Below are 20412 nucleotides of genomic sequence, written 5' to 3' on the forward strand. Positions count from 1 at the left end.
ACTGTGTCAAGCAGCAAGGGTGGACTGGCTTCCGGCAGTTGGGGAACCTGATTGGTCCTGATAGCTGGCCAGGCCTAGGGACCCTACCTGTGCACGAATTTTGTGCACCAGACCTCTAGTATATATTATACAAAAAAAACACTGTTCATAACGAGAGGAGTGACATTTTTCATCATCGTTTTTAATTTGTTTTCTTCTGTGTTTATGATTTTGAATTTTTCCTATTTGATTCGATAATATCAGCTGAATTCAGCCTATAAAAAGGATGTTAAGTTATGGACAAAATATTGCAAATGAAGAGAAATATATTGTACAAATTCTATATAAAAAGGCAGCCTGGCTGGTGTGGCTCAGTGGTTGAGCATCCACCCATGAACCAAAAGGTCCCTAGTTTAATTCCCACTTTGTACTAGGGCAGCCAGCACTGGGGCTCAATCCCCAGTATGAAGCATGCAGAAGGCAGCCAATCCTTCTACCTTCCTCTCTCTCTCTAAAAGTAAATAAAAACATTTTTATAAAGTAAAAAACAAAGAATACTATTTCATGACATGTGACAAGTATATGAAATTTAAATTTCAGTGTTCATAAATAAAGTTTTATTGGAATACAGCTATACTCATTTGTTTATATATCATCTTTTACTATTTTGCAACAGTAGAGTTGAGTGGCTAGCAAAGACTATAAGGCCACAAAATCTAAAATATGTACTATCTGGCCATTTATAGAAAAAGTTTGCTGATAGCTGGTGTAGGTAATTTTTCATTTCTTCTGCTTAATAAACACTGCATGGAATCTAATGAACAAAATGAATTGACCAACAAAATAAGACCTGAAGCCTGGAAGCATGAGCAGACTGACATACCTCAATGTGGGGATGGAGGGACAAGGAGAGATAAACCAAAAAACTTACATACTTATATGCATAGCCCATGGACACCGGCAATAGGGTGGTGAAGACCTGGCCGGGGAGAGGCTTGGAGGAGGAGGGGAAAGGGGGGAGGAAATGGTAGATATCTGTAATACTATCAACAATGAAAAAAATATATAAAAAAGGAAGCAACAGCGTGAAGTGTTGCAGAAGGGGCAAGTAAGAAAAGATCATTGGATTTGGGAACATGGAAGTTATGTGTGACCTTGACAAGAGGGTTAAGTGGAATTGTGGAGACAGGGACATGATTTGAGAAGGTTTATAAGAAAATGGGGGTGAGAGTGAAGATGGCAGACCCAAATAAGTCCTTCATAGGGCCTTGCTCTAAAGCAGTGGTCGGCAAACTGTGGCTCGCGAGCCACATGCGGCTCTTTGGCCCCTTGAGTGTGGCTCTTCCACAAAATACCGACTTCTGCGCGTGGGCCACGAAGTTTCAATCGCACTGTACATGCGCACCCGCACGTGGTATTTTGTCGAAGAGCCACACTCAAGGGGCCAAAGAGCCGCATGTGGCTCGCGAGCCACAGTTTGCCGACCACTGCTTTAGAGCAAGGCCCTATGAAGGACTTATTTGGGTCTGCCATCTTCACTCTCACCCCCATTTTCTTATAAACCTTCTCAAATCATGTCCCTGTCTCCACAATTCCACTTAACCCTCTTGTCAAGGTCACACATAACTTCCATGTTCCCAAATCCAATGATCTTTTCTTACTTGCCCCTTCTGCAAAGCAGTAAGAGAGTGCTACTTATTAGCAATAGTGTTTTAAACTATTGCCTCTATGTCCTTAAAGGACAAAAATTATAACGAGAACACCAACTCAGCTTTAGGAATGGATACATGATGGTTCAGTCAGCATGGGGGGGTAAATACCTCTCCTGGTTACACTAAAACAAAAGCCCACATTTCTATCTTTTTTTTTTCTTAATATGTTATTGATTTTTTACAGAGAGGAAGGGAGAGGAATAGAGTTAGAAACATCGATGAGAAAAACATCCTCCCCAACGCTCTATCCACCGAACCAAACTGGTTAGACCAACACATTTCTTTCTTTATACCTCAGAGAACAGGCGCCAGGACCAACGATCACCAGCTGCCCAAGTACCAAAAAATTATGCTTCCGAAATCTCTTGATGTCGATTCCGCACGTAGAGCAATCAGGCTGCTCTACGTGTGCCACTCACGACAGAAGCCCTTTTTGCCTTTTCGGCCCGAAAGCAGGGAGGCAGTGTTAGCGAACCCCTATTTTGATAAAAGTGAAAAAAAAGGCTGTTTACAAATTCCTACTCTATTCTCCACAAATCGAGGAGGAAATTCCCAGTGTCCAAGACATTCAGATTTACTTTTTTATTTTTATTTAGAAGCAAAGGCAGAAACTTAGTCGATATGCAAATACCGCAGTGCTTGCTGGGAAGGTGCCCTGGGCACAGAGGAAGGGGCGGGGAAGACCGGTTGCGGAGGGAGAAGGGAGAACGGAGCTCTCTCCGCTGCAGTGGGCGGGGCCGCTCCTGTCCTCCGCTGTGTGGGAAAACCCGCTTCTCGGGGGCTATAGGTACCCATCTGGGAAAACACAAATCCTACCCTTATTGAAACTGAAAAAGCACAAACGTGCGCTAGCCCCAGCAAGCGAGCACCAAAGGCACGTGATCATAGTAAGAGCGAAAAACGGAGCAGCCTAACCTTCCTCATGACAACGGATTAGCAGAATGTGGTGTGTTTATATGTGGTGTGACCTTCCAAGGAGTTAAACATCAAAAACACTGAGGGTTAGAGCATCCTCTTGTACATCAAAAGCTTGTGGGTTCCATTCCAGATCAGGGCACATACCTAGGTTGCGGTTTGATCCTCGATGGGCAGGTAAGAGAGGCAACGTATCCATATCTCTCTCTAGCTCCCCCTTCCGCTCTCTAAAATCAATTTTTTTAAAAAAAATCCTCAGGTGAGGATTTAAAAAACCACACTGATGAGAGGTGCAGAATAAGGCACAGCATGATAGAAAGGGAAAAAATGCAATACTGTACTTGGAATGTTGAAGTAGATCTTTATCAACAGATACAAAAATAGTGAAAAAAGTGTTGAATAGAGTATCAGGTACTGCATGGTACCATTAATGTAATAAAGAGCACACACGTGTATACATAAGTGTTATATGTTTTCTATGGCCGCAGGCTTGTGTATTTAAAAAAAAAAAAAGATCTGGAAGAACAAACATCAGTGATTACCCCTGAGAAGGAAAGAGGGGACTCAGGATGGGGGCCAATGACACATGAGACTTTAGGTTGACCTGTAATGTCCCAACTTTTAAAAGCATAATGGATTATTATTATGTAATTAAAAATATTTTTAAAATATAATCCTTGCTTTATTTTCCCTGCATATTTCATTTTTTGAAGTTAGATTTATTGAGGTATAATTTACGTACAGTAAATTCATTTTTTAAAAATATATTTTATTGATTTCTTACAGAGAGGAAGGGAGAGGGATAGAGAGTTAGAAACATCAAATCAGCTGCTTCCTGCACACCCACCACTGGGGATGTGCCCGCAACCAAGGTACATGCCCTTGACCGGAATCAAACCTGGGACCCTCGAGTCCTCAGGCCGACGCTCTATCCATTGAGCCAAACCGGTTAGGGCAGTAAATTCATTTTTTAAAAATTATTTATTTTTTAGAGAGACACACACACACACACACACACATCAATTTGTTGTTCTACTTAATTATACATTCATCAGTTGATTACTGTATGTGACTTGACCAGAGAATTGAACTGCAACCTTGGTGTATAGAAACAACACTCTAACCAACTGACCCATCGGGCCAGGACCTTCACTTTTTTTATCTTATAGTTCAGTTGAGTTTTAACAAACTCATAGACATTTGTCTGTTATCACAATAAATCAAAATATCAAACATTTTCATCACCCCAAAAAGTTCCTCTGTCTCCTTTTCTAGTCACCCCCTCCACCTATTCCCAATCTTGACACCCACTGTTTTCTGGCCCTGTAGTTTTGCCTTTTCCAGAACGGCATAAACATTCAAAGAATGAAACCACCATTTGCAACATGGATGGACCTAGAGGGTAAATATTATACTAAGTGAAATAAGTCAAACAGAGAAAGACAAATATATAATTTCATTTTTATATGGAATCCGAAAATCAAATGAACAAAGAAAACAGAAACAAACTCATGCATAGAGAGAACAAACTGATGGTTGCCAGAGGGGAGGGGCGCATGGGGGACTGGGTGAAAAAGGTAAAGGGGTTAAGAAGTGCAATTTGGCTAAAGAGAGAGAGAAAGAAAGAAAAGAAAGAGAAGGAAGGAAGGAAGGAAGGAAGGAAGGAAGGAAGGAAGGAAGATGGCAGTTACAAAACAGTCCCAGGGATGTAAAGTACAGGATAGGGAATATAGTCAATAATATTGTAATACTATGTATAGTGTCAGGTAGCTACTAGGCTTATGGGGGGTGGGGGGAGAATCACTTCAAAGTCATATAAATGTCTAACCACTACACTGTACACCTGAAACTAATATAATATTGAATGCTAACTATAACAGAAAAAAATTTTTAATGGAATCATTCAGAAGTACTTCATTTTAAATATAGAAACAATAGGTATGGGGTAATTGTAAAGAAATCAAAACAGTACAGAATTTTAAGAATGCTTTCCCCAAACTACTATTGACAGTTTAGTGTTCAACTTGCCCACTATTTTCTATGTATATATACATCATCTGGATTTTTATTTTTTTAAAGGTTTTATTTTTTTAAATGTATTTTTATTGATTTCAGAGAGGAAGAGTGATAGAAACATCAATGATGAGAGTCATTGACCATATGCCTCCTTCTCGCCCCCTACTGGGGATCGAGCCTGCAACCCAGGTATACGCACTTGACCAGAATGGAACCCAGAACCCTTCAGTCTACAGGACGACGCTCTACCCACTGAACAATACTGGCTAGGGCCATCACATAGATTTTTTTTAAAAAATATATTTTATTGCTTTTTTTTTTACAGAGAGGAAGGGAGAGGGATAGAGAGTTAGAAACATCGATGAGAGAGAAACATCAATCAGCTGCCTCCTGCACACCTCCTACTGGGGATGGGCCCGCAACCAAGGTATATGCCCTTGACCGGAATCGAACCTGGGATCCTTCAGTCCCCAGGTCGACGCTCTATCCACTGAGCCAAACCGGTTAGGGCAATCACATAGGTTTTTTAAAAACAAATAATATAGACTGTTAGGCCTTTTACTTTCCTTAATATAGTATAATAATACGCGGAGGTTCCTGACCTCTACAAAGTAGAAGCTGCAGGAGAGAGTCATGTAAACAGCTTATGCTATAATAGGAAGCAGATTGTGTAGTATAAACCGGTGGAAGCCTAGATACAGGAACTGTCCACTGTGTCTGCTGGAGAATCCACCAGTCATCTCCTAAAAAAAAAATTCTTTTGACCTCTGCTCAACCCTCCAATGCCTTCCCATTGCACAATAAATAAAATCCTACGTCCCCACTATAGCCTGCAAGGTCCTGCCTAAGCTGACCCTGTTGCCTGCCTGTGCAACCTCATTGCCTGCCTCTCCCCATCATCCATTAATCCCCAGCCAACTTGGTCCTTGAGTAAGCTGTTTCATAGCTCACGGCATCACCCAGCTAGATAAATCTAGTTTATTCTGGTATTCTCTCATTTTACATTTCTGTGTACTTGTTAGTAACGTTTCCCCACTTCAGGTTGTAAAATCTCTAAGGATAAGGATATTGTTTGTCTTATTTACTTACACCCAGCACCTAGCAAAAAGCTGGGTGCACAATAAACAATCTATTTGTTGAATGAATGTACTTTTCAACCAGGTCTTAAAAAGATGGATAGGGCCCTAACTGGTTTGGCTCAGTGGATAAAGCGTCGGCCTGTGGACTGAAGGGTCCCAGGTTCGATTCCAGTCAAGGGCATGTACCTTGGTTGCAGGCACATCCCCAGTAGGGGGTGTGCAGGAGGCAGCTGATCGATGTTTCTCTCTATTCCTCTCTGTAAAAAAATTAATAAAATACATTTTTTTAAAAAGATGGATAAGAGTGCAAAAATAAAAAAATGGTATGCTAGACTATTAGAATGAAGACAGCAATGGCAGGGAAGTAAGACTAAGAAGATGGCTTAGAGACTAATGGTGAAGATTCCGTAAATTTGGATTGGTGGCAGTATTAAGGGTGGATTGGAAATTTGGTGGGACGAGGACGGGAAAATATAAAGGCTAGAAGGCAGGTTACTGTACTAATCCAGCTGGAAGGCAGCTCTTCTCCGTTCCCGCTGGCAGTTACAGTCACTTGCTCTGGGCTGTCACAGCCTTTTTACATTCCTTTATGTTTCACCATCTTAGTGTGGGGACCTGGGCTCCACAGGGACTTAGGCTGGAACCAGGTCTTGTTTACAAGTCCAGCATCTGCTAAATGCAGCGTTTCTCACCAGGCATTTGACCGATGAACTAACGGAAAGAATCGGTTTAATGGTTAGAGGACAGGGTTTGGAGAATTCTGAGTTCAAACAGAGACTCAAAACTTATTCGCTAGGACCTTCCTTTATCTCTCACAGGTTTCCTTTACTCCTTATTTTATTTTCCATTACCATTTATCCCCCCATCCCCTCTTCCACCTCCACCCACCTCACAGGTTTCCTTTAAACCATTAAAAGATTTACCCGGAGCCCGTGTGGCTCAGTGGTTGAGCCTCAGCCTCTGAACCAAGAGGTCAGGGTAGGATTCTTGTGGGGCACCTGCCTTGGAGGGCGGCCATCCATGATTCTCTTTCATCATTGATGTTTCTATCTCTCCCTCTCCTTTCCTCTCTGAAATCAATAAATATGTTTTTAAAAGCTTTCTTAATTATATATAAAAAAAGATTTACCAGAGGTGAAGGGCTTGGCAAAGTCCTGACAGCGCTCAATTATTATTATTATTAATTGCCAATTCACGGCACATTCGGTGTCTGTGGTCCTTAGGTTCTCCCCCCCCCCCCCCCCCCCCCCCCACACACACACACGGGGTCCAACAGGATCCCTATGGGTCCTGCTGCCCCGGGTGATTATCCCGGTCCTGCTATTACTACAAAGGCACCATCCAAAAATGGCGACCTCTCACCCATAAGAGGGCGTCAATTACCGGTCACGGGAGCGATATATACGACAGGCGGAGTCGGCTAGAAACAACTATGGCAGGGTCCCTAACGCTTCCGGAAGGCGCTGAGCCTGCCCGGGCTGCCAGCCAACGCCACCGGGAAAAAGCCGAAGCGGCGGGACTCATCCACGGCCCCGGACCGCGACCACGTGTCCCAGGTCTATCTGCGCCTGCGCAGCTCAGGCGCGCGCCCGCCGGCCGGAAGAGCCGCGCGTTTCCGGGTTGGAGGCGGGGAGCGGTGCCGGAAGTACTGGGGAGGGCCGAGCAGTCGGACCGGCTGCCGAGACGATCGCTTCACTGGGGCAGTCTCCGCATATCATGGGGAGATAGACCTGCTGCCTGTGAGTCTTGGGCCCTGGCAGTGGAGGAAGAAGAGCGGGAGGAGGGAGTCAGCACCCAGACCCACAGTGGGTCAGTGTCTGAAGAGGCAGATTGTGGCGGAGACGGGACTGTGAGGAATCAGGCTCTTGGGACGGGACTGAGGGGACCGGGGACCGGAGAAGAGGCGGCTGTAGGGACCCGGGCTCCAGGCGGGACTTAGGGAACCGGGGGCAGATGCGAGTTCTCTGGCGCCTGAGGGAAAGCGGTCTCAGAGGGACAGGATTGTGAGGACCCGCGCTCCTCAGAGGAGAGGGGTCGGAACGGAGCCGGGCGTGCGGACCCGGGCTCCTGAGGTAAAAGCGGAGCTGGGACGACTTGGACTCCTGCGAGGCAGAAGCGGGACAGGGAAGACCCATGCGCCCGAGGACTCAGCAGCAGAGCAGCGAAGACTTAGGTCGTTGAGGGGCGGAAAAAGTAAGAGAACATTTGGGTTTGGGAGGAACAGGAGCGGTCAGCGAAGACGGGCTTCCCCGGGTACAGGATCGGGGCTTGGAGGCTCCGAAGTAGCGGAGGGAACGCAACTGTGAGGACCCGAACTTGTGAAAGCGGAGAGGCTCGGGGGCCCCGGCCGTAGGAACAGCCTCTCCGGGAAAAAGGGAGAGTTTGGAGGAGATGTAGGCATCCATTCCCCGCCCCTCAGGTTCTCTGAACCCAGAGCGGTGAAGGATGTGTTGGTGGGAAGACGACGCCTTCGCTCTGCCTCCTGGCTTTTGCCAGGCTTTTCTCGTATCAGATACTTAATCTAGGAAGCCCGCATGCAAGCATCTTCGTTCTCTGCATCATTCTTGCGAAAGTCTGATGTGAAGTTGAAGCAGTTTGAACTCAGTTATATACTTGACAAGTGCTTTAAATTCCATTCCAGTCAACCCTAACCTCAGAGATGGGAGGAAGGGGCCCGAAAGATCATCTTTTTTTTTTCTTTTTTTAATTCCCATTTGACATGTAAAGAGGGCTGAGGATCACAGTGGAGCAGTTTTGATTAGATCACGATGTTGGAGCAGTACCCCACCGTGCATAGCAGATAGGAGATGCTTGGTTAATATCCCTAGAAAACATGCTTCTGGAATCCGCTCTGACTTCAGACCTCAGGGGGAATTTTCCCGGATTCTTACTACTTTATTTGTAGTCTTGTTACTGTGTTGACATTGATACATGTCACTACCAGTTAAGACACCTTTAAATGAAGCTCATCCCTCCCCCAAAATATGTAGAAAGCCATTTAGGAAGTTGCAGATCCACAAGCTGCACCCAGTATTTTTAGCATAAGCACTCGCTGGAGATGGCTGCTTTTAGGGAAGGTTGGCGGGGAGACTTGGACCAGTCTCTCCTCTCTTCTTCAACAGTGTCTTGGACTGACACCTACTCAGGCTAACCAGGCACCATCATAAAAGCACCTTCAAGGATTATACCATTTAATTACCACTTACAGCCCCACACGTTAGATACTGTTCGTCCCATTGCACAGAGAAGGAAATTGGTTCAGAGAGGTTAAGTACCTTGCCTGAAATCACAAGGACTCAGTGGTCCAGCCCCAGTCAAACCCAGTTATGTGTTTGACTAAAATTTTTTTCTACTTTTCTAAGTGGATTCCTCTTCGTGTCTGAGTTTGCCCATCAGCAAAATAGAAGGAATAGTTATACAAAGCATATCATCGAATGAAAGCACCCTTCCTCCTTAAGACTCAGTATCCAGTACTATAACTTATTAGGGTACTTACGTAGTGTGGCATTTAAGATTGAAATCCCTGTGTTTTAATTTGTATTATTTTTATCTTTTTTTCCTTTTTAAATTTGTGGGCTTTTAAAGAAGCATAGATATTCAAGGTATAAAAATAGGACCTGAATAGAACTTTTTGGGAGGCCAACAAAGGTTAATTTGAAACAAGGGCTTAAACCAGATTAACTTTACAATTGTAACATGAACTAGATGATTGGGGAAATTGGGCTAACTTAGTTGAAACTATTTTTTTCCCAATGAGTTAGCCTGTGCTATTTGCAAGCGCCTATACAGTATGTCAGTGATCAAAACTTATACCAGATTATAAGATTAATAATAATAAAAGGCTAATATGCAAAGTGACTGAACAGCAGAACAACCAGTTGCTATGACATGCACTGGCCACCAGGGGGCAGACGCTCAACACAGGAGCTGCCCCCTGGTGGTCAGTGCAATTCCACAGGGGGAGCGCTGCTCAGCCAGAAGCCAGGCTCACTGCTGGCGAGTGCAGTGGCGGTGGCACTGGCGGCAGCGCTAAGAATGTCCTACTGACAGCTTAGGCTCGCTCCCTGAGGGCTCCCGGACTACCCCCCTGCATGAATTTCGTGCACGGGGCCTCTAGTAAGATTAATAAGCATGCCCATGCCACCATTTCAAGGTACTTACTGGTTTAATGATAATTTATTACTGAATTAATATCCTCATCTGCATTTACAAAATGTACTTATTTCACTCACTGGTGGCCCTAGTATTGATTGAGTTATTATAATAGGATTTCAAAGTACCTGATCAGAAAATCATTGTGTTAGTGCAGATATGAACATGGAACATATTACTTTTGACCAGAGGTCTTTGTGGAAAGCCCCAAAATACTTTGGAGGCGACATATCAACAGTACTTACAGTCTGTACAGTGAAACAGGTGTGTTGGAGGCAGAAGACAAACTTTGAACTCTGTACATATGAGCTTAATTTAAAATCTTACACACTAATTGTTAGAGCTAGAATGGACTTTAGAATTTGCCTGTAGAAACTCTGGTCACAGGGAGCTCAACTCAGTGGCAGAAGTAGTATGGTACCCAGCACCTCCTATAAGTCTTGTAATTATTTGCCACTACTGTTTTATTTCAATCCACTTCCTTTTTCTAATGTCTATAGTCATAAAATAGTTATAAGATGCCTTTTAGTTTTAACACTCTGATCTTTATAACTAACATTTAGAAGATGAGAGCATATATTAGCAAACATGTTTAAAACATGTTCTTTGTACCACACACTTTAACTGCTTTAGATACATAAATTTAGTGAATTCTCACAACAATCCCATAAGGTATACTTTATGATTAATTCCACTTTAGAGATGAGGAAATTGAAGCAGAAAGAGATTAGGTAAATTGCTCAAGGACATAAGGTTAGTATGTGTCAGAATTGGTACTTGAACCCAGACACGGTCATCAGAGTCCATGCCCTTGACCACTGTACTGTACTGCCTTTGTATTAAGTCAAAACCACCTAAATAGGATCAAACTAGTCCAAAAACTGGTGAGGGAAAACCTATATTTCTCTTGCTCTCCAGTCTCACAGACTACAATTAATTGATTCCTTTTGGTTCATTTAGGCTGGGAAATCTGAGCTCATTTGGTTACATCTAGAAGCCAGTGAGGAAATAAACAACCAAGTAGAAAACCCAGTCATTAAGTCAAGTCATGCACCACAGTGATAGGGCTTTTATGCTATCCAGCTGATAGTCCCCTTGTCTCCGTATTTTGTTTAAATAATAACTTTCTAAACAGTTCAAAGGTAAAAGGGCGTTAAACCCAATTTGGCCTTCTATCCTCCTATTTTCTTCATTTAAAAAAATTATATTAATGGAACAGGTGCAGAGAGAAGGCTAGGTCTTTTTTTTTTCCCCCATGAGAAGGCCAGGTCTTGTGACTACTGCAAAGTCAACACTGGTTTCCTACCTTCTGAAAAATCAGACCCTTTTATTAGAATAATAGCATTGCAATTGGATTTCTGTTTAAGGAACAAAGTTGCTAAAAGCAAAAGTAGGGCTTGCGATCCTCAGTCGATTAACAACAGTTTAAATGTGATGGGTTACTCGCAGCTATAGAATCTTGTTTTGATAAAATTATTAACTGCTTTTCAAAGTAGATTACTGGGGCATGGACTTTCTGGACTTTGTGAATCCCATAGCATGTGATTTCCACATAATAGGTGCTAGTATGGGTTTACTATTATAATTGTTCTCTCAAACTTTCCCAGAGTTAATGCCTGTTTTTACACAGCAGTGCATCCCTATCTCTTGGCATTTTAAGGACGTGAGAGTTACAAATTTGAGTAGCCCAGAGGCAACCATGGTACATTACATAATGGAATTCAGATTATTTTTGGTCACTTCATTCCATTATACTTGGTCAACCTCATCCACATTGGACTTGATGAAAGTTGTCAGTAAACAGATCATTTGGGGAGCCATTGACCATTCTGATCAGGTTGTGATACTTTGTTTTTTAAATTTATGTACCATAAAATTCTCCCTTTGGTACCATAGCACTCTGGTTACTTCTCAATTCCACCACCCCAAACATTTCCCTCATGCTGCTCCTTTGTAGATAAACCTTCTCCCACCCAAACCCCTGGCAACAACTGATCTGTTCTCCATCCATATAGCTTTGCCTTTTCCAGAGTGTCAGTATTACCTGTTTCTTCAGAGGAAATAAACCAAATAATAATTTTTTTGAATCTTTCTCATAGGTAACATATATGCACATAGTACAGAATTTAGGGTATACCATGAAAAGTAAGTCTTCTCCCACTTTGGTCCCATAGGCCACCCAGATACTACCATTCCTCCACCTCCCCAAGCAACCACTTTTATCCGTTCTTATGTATCTTTCCAGGAATAATTTATGAATTTACAATTGTGTGTCTGTATGTTTTAGTAAATGGTAGCAAATTATTCTCACTATTCTATACCTTGCATTCTCATTGAACAATGTTTATTGGAGATAATTTCATGAGTGTCCTCTCATTTGTTTTTTAAGTTTTTACTATTATAGTATTTTGTTTTTTAATTGATTTCAGAGAGGAAGGGAGAGGGAGAGAGAGATTGAAACATCAATGATGAGAGAGAATCATTGATCGGTTGCCTCTTGCATATCCCCTACTGGGGATTGAGCCCGCAACCTGGGCATGTGCCCCTGACCAGAATCGAACCTGAGACCCTTTAGTCCGCCGGCTGATGCTCCATTCACTGAGCCAAACCGGCTTGGGCTCATTTTTTAAATATATTTTTATTGATTTCAGAGAAGAAGGGAGAGGGAAAGAGAGATAGAAACTTCAATGATGACAGAGAATCATTGATCGCCTTCCCCCTGCATGCCTCCCACTAGGGACCAAGCCCGCAACCCAGGCACCTGCCCTGACTGGGATTCGAACCATGACCTTCTGGTTCATAGATCTACGCTCAACCACTGAGCCAGGCCAGCTGGGCTAGACATTTAGATTTTTATGTAATTGAACATATCAGTAATTTATTTTATGGCTCCTGAGTTTTTGGTTATCTTAAAACTCTGAGGTATCTGTAAATACTCTTGAGAATATTTTTTTTCTAATTTTTAAAAAGTGAGGTAATTTTAGATTTATATGCAGTTGCAAGAAATAATGCAGAGAGATCCCTTGTACACTTTGCCCAGTTTTCCCCAATGGTAACATTTTGCAAAACTGTTACATAATATGACAACCGGATATTGACATTGATACAACCTACCAATTTTACTCAGATTTCCCCAGTTTCAGTTATACACTTTTGTTTGTGTGTGTATGTGCATTATCTCATACACTTTAATCACTCTTCACTTATTCATCACTACAGTCAAGATACTGAGCAATTCCATTACAACAAGGGTCTCTGGTATTGCCCTTTTATAACCATTCCCACTTCCCTCTCACCCCGCCTCTGACAACCTCACTAATCTGTCCTCTTTCTAAAATTTTGTCATTTCAAAAATGTTCTATTTAAATGGAAACATACAATTTGTAGTCTTTTTTGATTGGTTTTTGCTCTGCGTAATTCTCTGGAGGTTTATCCAAGTTGTGTATATAAATAGTAGTTTAGTTCTTTTTTTTTTAAATATATTTTTATTGATTTCAGAGAGGAAGGGAGAGGGAAAGAGAGTTAGAAGCATCAATGAGGATAGAGAAGCATTGATCAGCTGCCTCCTGCACGCCCCCTTTTGGAGATCAAGCCCACAGCAACCCAAGCATGTGTCCTGACCGGGAATCTAACCATGACCTCCTGGTTCATAGGAAGACATTCAACCACTGAGCCACCCCAGCCTGGCTAGTTTGGTTCTTTTTATTGCTAAGTAATATTCTATGGCATGATGTACCACAGTTGGTTTAACCATTTGCCTGTTGAGAGACATGTGAGCTGATTTCAGTTTTTGGCTATTACAAATAAAGCTACTAGGAACATTCATATACAAGTTTTTGTGTGAACATAAGTTTTCACTTCTCTAGGATAAGTGCCTAGGACTGCAGTTGCTTAGTCGTATGGTAGTTGCATGTTTAGTTTTTTAAAAATAAACTTTATTAAGGTATAATTTGCATACAATAAAATGTAGGCATTGTAAATTTATGGTTCTATGAATTTCGATAAATGTATGCAGCTATGTAAGTGTCACCCCACACAAGATATAGAACTTTTATATCACCTTAGAAACTTCCCTCATGCCCCTCTTCAGTCAGTCCCTGCCCTGTCTATCAGTAGAGATTAGTTTTATTAGTAACTAGAGGCCCAATGCATGAAATTCATGCAAGAAAAGGCCTTCCTTCCCCCGGCTGCTGGCACTGGCTTCCCTCAGGCACCCGAGACCCGGGCTTCCCTCACAGGCCCAGCTTCATCCGGAAGGTCATCCGGAAGGTTGTCCGGTCTAATTAGCATATTACATTTTTATTATTATACATAGAATTTCATACAAATGGAATCATGCAGTATTTTTTCTTTTCTTTTTTCTTTTTTAAATATATTTTATTGATTTTTTACAGAGAGAAAGGGAGAGGGATAGAGAGTTAGAAACATCGATGAGAGAGAAACATCGATCAGCTACCTCCTGCACACTCCCCACTGGGTATGTGCCCGCAACCAAGGTACATGCCCTTGACCAGAATCGAACCTGGGACCCTTGAGTCCGCAGGCCGATGCTCTATCCACTGAGCCAAACTGGTTAGGGCAGTATTTTTTCTTTTGAGACTGGCATTTTTTCCCACTTAAATATGTTAAGATGCATCCCTGTTGTTTTGTGATTTAGTAATTTTTTTTAAATAAACTATGTCTTAGAAAAGTTTTAGAAAAATTGCAAAAATAGTACCTTATACCTACATCTTCATCATTAGCATCTTACATTAGCATGGTACATTTGTTGTAATTAAGTAAAGTCTATAATTTATTCAAATTTCCTTTTACCCCTGATGTCCTGTCTCTATCCCAGGATTCCACCCAGGATACCACATTACATTTAGTCTTCATGTATATTTAGGCTACTCCAAGAGTACATTCTTAGATTTTTAAGAAACTGCAAAGTATTTTTGTTTTTTGTTTTTATTTTAGAGAGAGAGGAAGGGAGAGTGTGAGAGAAATATTGATCAGTTGCCTTCTATTTGTGCCCCAACCAGGGATCGAACCTGCAACCTCATTTTAGTTTTAACTTGCCTTTCCTTAATGACCAATGATGTTGAACATCTTTTCATGTACTTATTTGTCATCTATATATCCTCTTTGGTGAAATGTCTGGTCATGTCTTTTGTCCATTTTCTAATCAAATTACCTTTTTGTTACACTGTTGAGTTTTGAGAGTTCTTTATACATTCTATTTGGAAATGTTGTTTGTAAATATTTTCTCCCAGTCTGTAGCAGAAAGTACCAAACCCTATACATACAATGGTATTTCCTATACATACTTTCCTATGTTAAAGTATAATTTATAAATTAGGCACAATAAAACATTAAAAACAATAACTAATAAATAGGACAATTATAATAAAAGTTATGTGAATGTGGTCACTCTCTCAAAATATCTTATTGTACTGTACTTATTTTCTTCTTGTGATGGTGTGAGATGAGGTGGGTGATGATACAATGCATATATGATGAGATGAAGTGAGATGAATGGCGTAAGCACTGAAATAGCATTAGGCTACTAGAGGATAACTTGAACATAAGCACTGTGATACTATAATAGTTGATCTTATAACCCAGATGACTACCAAGTGAGTAAGTGCAGGTAGCATACACAGTGTGGATATGCTGGACAAGGTGATAATTCACAACCTAGGCACGACTGAGTGGGGCTGCACAAGACTTCATCACACTATGCAGAAGGGCAGGTAATTTAAAAGGTACAAATTGCTTATTTCTGGAACTTTCCACTTAATATTTTCAGACTGTGGTTGACAGAAACTGGAAAGTGAAACCTTGGATAAGGGAGCGATGGGGGAACTACTGTATTACTATGTTAACAATCTTTTCCTGCATGATTCTTCCAGTGGTAGCATTTATGGGCAAGGGAGAAGTCATGGACTGTCAGTGATACTGATGCTCTGCTGCCCCCCTCAGCCGGCTCTTGGCCAACAAGTTTCTCTTGATCATTTAACCAGTGCAGTTAGTTGCTTTTATTAAGGGTAAGCCAAGGGAAGGTGTCATATCAAAAAGGTGTGTTGGGGAAGAACTCAGCAATGGTAGAACAGATGCAAATATTCATTCAGGTTGCTAAGCATTACCAAGTTCTAAAACCATTGCCATGATTTCTGCAAGTTAAAATTCCACAATTTTGGCTAATTATGGTATTTCATATCCTGCTAGTTTATTCCTAACAATAGAGCATTCATTTTATAGGAAGAGAGTCTATGTTATTATAATCATTAATTAATTTAAAAAGTTGCATATGAAAGAGATGGAGATGTTTTTCTTGGTGCCTAGAAGGGATAAGGAGATGTTTCTCTGCATACAGTTTGCCTGGTTCCTAATTGATGATGAAGATGTGCCAGGCCGTGGGACTGAAATGGCTCTGTGGCAAGGGTGGTGCTTGATGTTAGTTGTTCATTTACAGGTAGCTTTTGAAAATGGCTGCCTCTCATTTCACCGGGCTCACAGCTGTTGCTGATGTAATTAAAGATCTAGACACTCAGATAGCTGTAAGTAAGTTCTTTGAAGCCACTGTGAAAGGAATATGGTGAATGTGCTTCTGATCTTGGTGACACAACAGCTGATGTCACAGATTCAACCTCCTGGCTCTAAAATTTAGGAGTCCCAGCTACTCCAGGCTAGGGACTCTGCATGTACTTAAAGATTGCTAACACTCAGAGAAAGTTTGCTCTTGATGACAAAAAAGATTTTCACAATTGCTAAAAATTGTGTTTACTAGGTATAGCTCTGACATAGAGTTAAGCATGTTTTGAAATGCCAAAATGAACTAATCTGTTTTCTGAAGTTTTGTGATTGGGTTTTAAGTATGTGACTGTGCCATGATTTATTTGAAGTTAACATTATTTGATGCTCAAAAATAATGCATGTAGTACTTAACCATGTATTCTATTTTTACAAAGTCTTCAAAAATGTCTTGCTCATTCTAGTTTATTTTTGCACATAAGATTCCTCGTTTCATATACTTTCTTATTTCAATTTTGTGGACTATTTCATTTAGCTTTTGGAGAAGAGATGGTTTCTAAATATCAGGTGAGAGCAATGAATATTATTTATTCCCTCCATTTTTAATGTGCAGGTATCAAATAGTCACTATTGCTGATATACTGAAGACCTTTCAAAGTCTGGTAGACCTCATATAATTTTACTTTCAAAACTCATCCTTTATTACAGGTCCTCTGGAGCTAATCTTTGTGTTTGCTTTCCACAGTTGATTGGTCTTGGTCCTCATACCTCCAGGAAGAAACAGGATCTCGATAAGCTCTATGAGCTGAAGTCCAAAGCTCGGCAGATTATGAACCAGTTTGGCCCCTCAGCCCTCATCAACCTGTCCAATTTCTCATCCATAAAACCGGAACCAGCCAGCACCCCTCCACAAGGCTCCATGGCCAATAGCACTACAGTGGTAAAGATACCAGGCACGCCTGGGTCTGGAGGGCGTCTCAGCCCTGAAAATAATCAGGTATCATCCTATCACTTTTTGCTCTCTGTAGTCTTTTCTTTTTGAACCAGTAATGCTTTGAGAGATGTCCATCTCAGATGCTGCCTCTTCCTCTCACTGAAAAAGGTCTTTTCCCTCCTTGGACTCCTGAAGTTCTATATTGGCCCAGCCGATGTGGCTAAGTGGTTGAGCATTGATCTATGAACCAGGAGGTCGTGGTTCAATTCCTGGTCAGGGCACATGCCCGCGTTATGGGCTCGATCCCCAGTGTGGGGTGCGCAGGAAGCAGCCGATCAAAGATTCTCTCTCATTATTGATGTTTCTGTCACGTTCTCTCCCTTCCTCTCTGAAATCAATAAAAATATATTTGAATAAAAATAAATAAAATAAAATAAAGGAGGTACCATGAACCAAGCAGGTAGGAAGAAGGGTGGAAGAGCATGTTCAAAGCAGCAGAGGCACTGTACGATTTGTGGTCAGAAAATGGCAAATTATTTACTGTAGAGGGAAAGTGAGGCACAGTGAGAAAAAGAGATGAGACTGAAATAAATTGACAGATGTTGGCCTCTCTCCCAAACTGCTCTTTCTGCCTTTCCCTAGGCTACTTCTGTCTTTGTTGTTGTTGTTGTTAATCCTCACCTGAGGATATTTCTCCATTGATCTTTTAGAAAGAGTGGAAGAGAGAGGGAAAGACAGAGAGAAACATCGATGTGAGAGAAACACATCAATTGGTTGCCCCCGACCAGGGCCCAGGCTGGGGAGGAGCCTGCAACCAAGGTACGTACCCTTGACCAGATGGAACCCGGGACCCTTTGGTCTGCAGGCCAGCACTCTATCCACTGAGCCAAGCTGACTAGGGCGGAGGCTACTTCTGTCTGGAGAGTGTAATCTTACAGCAATGTCACCAGATAGGCCAGACTGTTAACTCTTTGGAAAGCAGAAAACTAAAACCAACAAATTTACAACCTTTCTGCATCAGAGCATAATGAGTCCTTTTGTTTGTTTCCTTGATACTTGGCTGAAAAATCTTCTCCTAATTAACTTTAGGTGTTGACCAAGAAGAAATTACAAGACTTAGTAAGAGAAGTGGATCCTAATGAGCAATTGGATGAAGATGTAGAGGAGGTAAGAAGGGGCTGGGTACCACAGAGGGTGTGTCCCTGAGAGCTAGTATATAATATAGTTTCTGTGGTGAAGAGCACAGACTTTAGAAGCAAATCTGAATTTGCATCTTGGCTCTGCCAGTGAACAGCTTTGTAGCTGTGGATAAATTACTTAAGCTTTCTGAGACTCAGCTTCCTCCTGTGTTGGTAAGGTATGACATTATTTATCTACGTGGTTATTATGAGGGTCCAATGGAATAATTATACAAGACACTTTATACTTAACAGCTGCTGCTACTTTTACCTGTCAAAAAGGACACAGTCTGCTTCTTATAGGCAATCACAATAGTTTTAGTTGTTCCTAGATTATTCCCCCATATTTCTAAGTAATATACTTAAACATATACTCTTTGATTCATTAATTTTTTTAAGATTTAAAAAAAATATTTTTAATTAATCTTTTAGAGAGAGAGGAAGGGAGAGGGAGAGAGAGAGAGCCTGCACACCCCCTACTGGGTATCAGGCTCACAACCCGGGCATATGCTCTGACCAGGAATCAAACCAGGGACCCCTCAGTTCACGGGATGATGCTCAACAAACTGAGCCACTCTGGCCAGGCTTAAAAGATTTTTCAATTGATTTTGAGAGAGAAAGAGAGAAAAAAAACATCAATGTGAAAGTGAAACATTGATTGGCTGCCTCCTGCACACCCTCCACCGAGAATCAAGCCTGCAACCCATGCATGTTCCCTGATCAGGACTCAAACTGGCAACCTTTCTTTCGTGGTGCATGGGATGATGCCCAATTAACTGAGCCACATCAGCCAGGGCTGATTCATTAATTTTATAATAGTCTATTGACTTCCTGTTGTGGTAGATGATAATTTTAGAGTCTTTTTCCTATTCTGAATTTTTATATGAACTTTAGTATATCTCTTTTTTTTCATTTGTTGTGCTGTTTTTGGAGGCTTCTTTTACTCTAGAAACTTCTGTGCCTTAATGCTGGGATGATTTTGTGTATTTTTTTTGATGTTTTTGTTTTGCCTTTGCTGAGTAATATGTAATGATAGAGAAAGAAAATGCAGGTTATAAAAACAGTATAACTCCATTGTTTGTTTTATTTTATTATTTTTTAAATATATTTTATTGATTTTTCTACAGAGAGGAAGGGTGAGGGATAGAGAGTTAGAAACATCAATCAGCTGCTTCCTGCACATTCCCTACTGGTGATGTGCCCGCAACCAAGGTACATGCCCTTGACCAGACTCGAACCTGGGACCCTTGAGTCCGCAGGCTGACGCTCTATCCACTGAGCCAAACCGGTTAGGGCTCCATTGTTTGTTTTAACCAGAGGGAAAATATTTGCCTTTTTTGTATATGTGTGGCTTTTTGGAACAGCAACTTTATTGAGATATAATTCCTGTACCATAAAATTCACCCATTTGAAATATATAGTCAGTGGGTTTTACTATATTCAGAGTTGTGCAACTGTCAACACAATCAATTTGGGAACATTTTCATCATCCCTAAAAGAAACCCATACCCATTAGCAGTCATTTCCCATTTTTCCCCAACCCCCACAGCCCTAGGCAACCAACTACCAATATATTTTCTATCTTTGTAGATTTGCCTATTCTGGATATTTCAAATATATGGAATCATAATATTTGGTCTTTTGTGACTGACTTCTTTCACTTAGCATAATGAGTCTAAAGTTCGTCCATGTTGTAGAGGGCATTATTACTTCATTTCTTATTATGGCTGAATAAATATTCCATTATATGGCTATTAGAGGCCCGGTGCACAGATTCATGCACCAGTGGGGTCCCTCGGCCTGGCCTGTGAGGATCGGGGCAAAACCGGCTCTCCAACATCCCCTGAGGGGTCCTGGATTGCGAGAGGGCAGTTCTTGGGTGACACACCCCAGAATTGGGCTCCCTCCTCTTTGGTTCTGGGTGCATCACCCGA

The 20412-nt window shown here is 41.6% G+C and overlaps 1 protein-coding gene across 4 annotated transcripts in view; it reads left to right on the forward strand.

The window, feature by feature from the left end:
- Nucleotides 1–7335: 7335 nt before the first annotated feature.
- Nucleotides 7336–20412, forward strand: part of TAF12 (TAF12 RNA polymerase II, TATA box binding protein (TBP)-associated factor, 20kDa) — a 19476-nt gene continuing 6399 nt past the window's right edge. Inside the window, exons 1-3 of one of the 4 annotated variants that reach the window (XM_005875099.2) lie at nucleotides 7336–7440; nucleotides 17112–17363; nucleotides 18390–18467. In XM_005875099.2, coding sequence (XP_005875161.1) covers nucleotides 17196–17363; nucleotides 18390–18467 — 246 coding nt within the window. In that variant the 5' untranslated portion in view covers nucleotides 7336–7440; nucleotides 17112–17195. The other 3 variants (XM_014546816.1, XM_014546817.1, XM_014546815.1) reach the window with 3 other exon arrangements.

This window comes from Myotis brandtii, unplaced genomic scaffold (genome assembly GCF_000412655.1).
Source record: "Myotis brandtii unplaced genomic scaffold, ASM41265v1 scaffold456, whole genome shotgun sequence".
NCBI classification, from domain to species: Eukaryota; Metazoa; Chordata; class Mammalia; order Chiroptera; family Vespertilionidae; genus Myotis; species Myotis brandtii.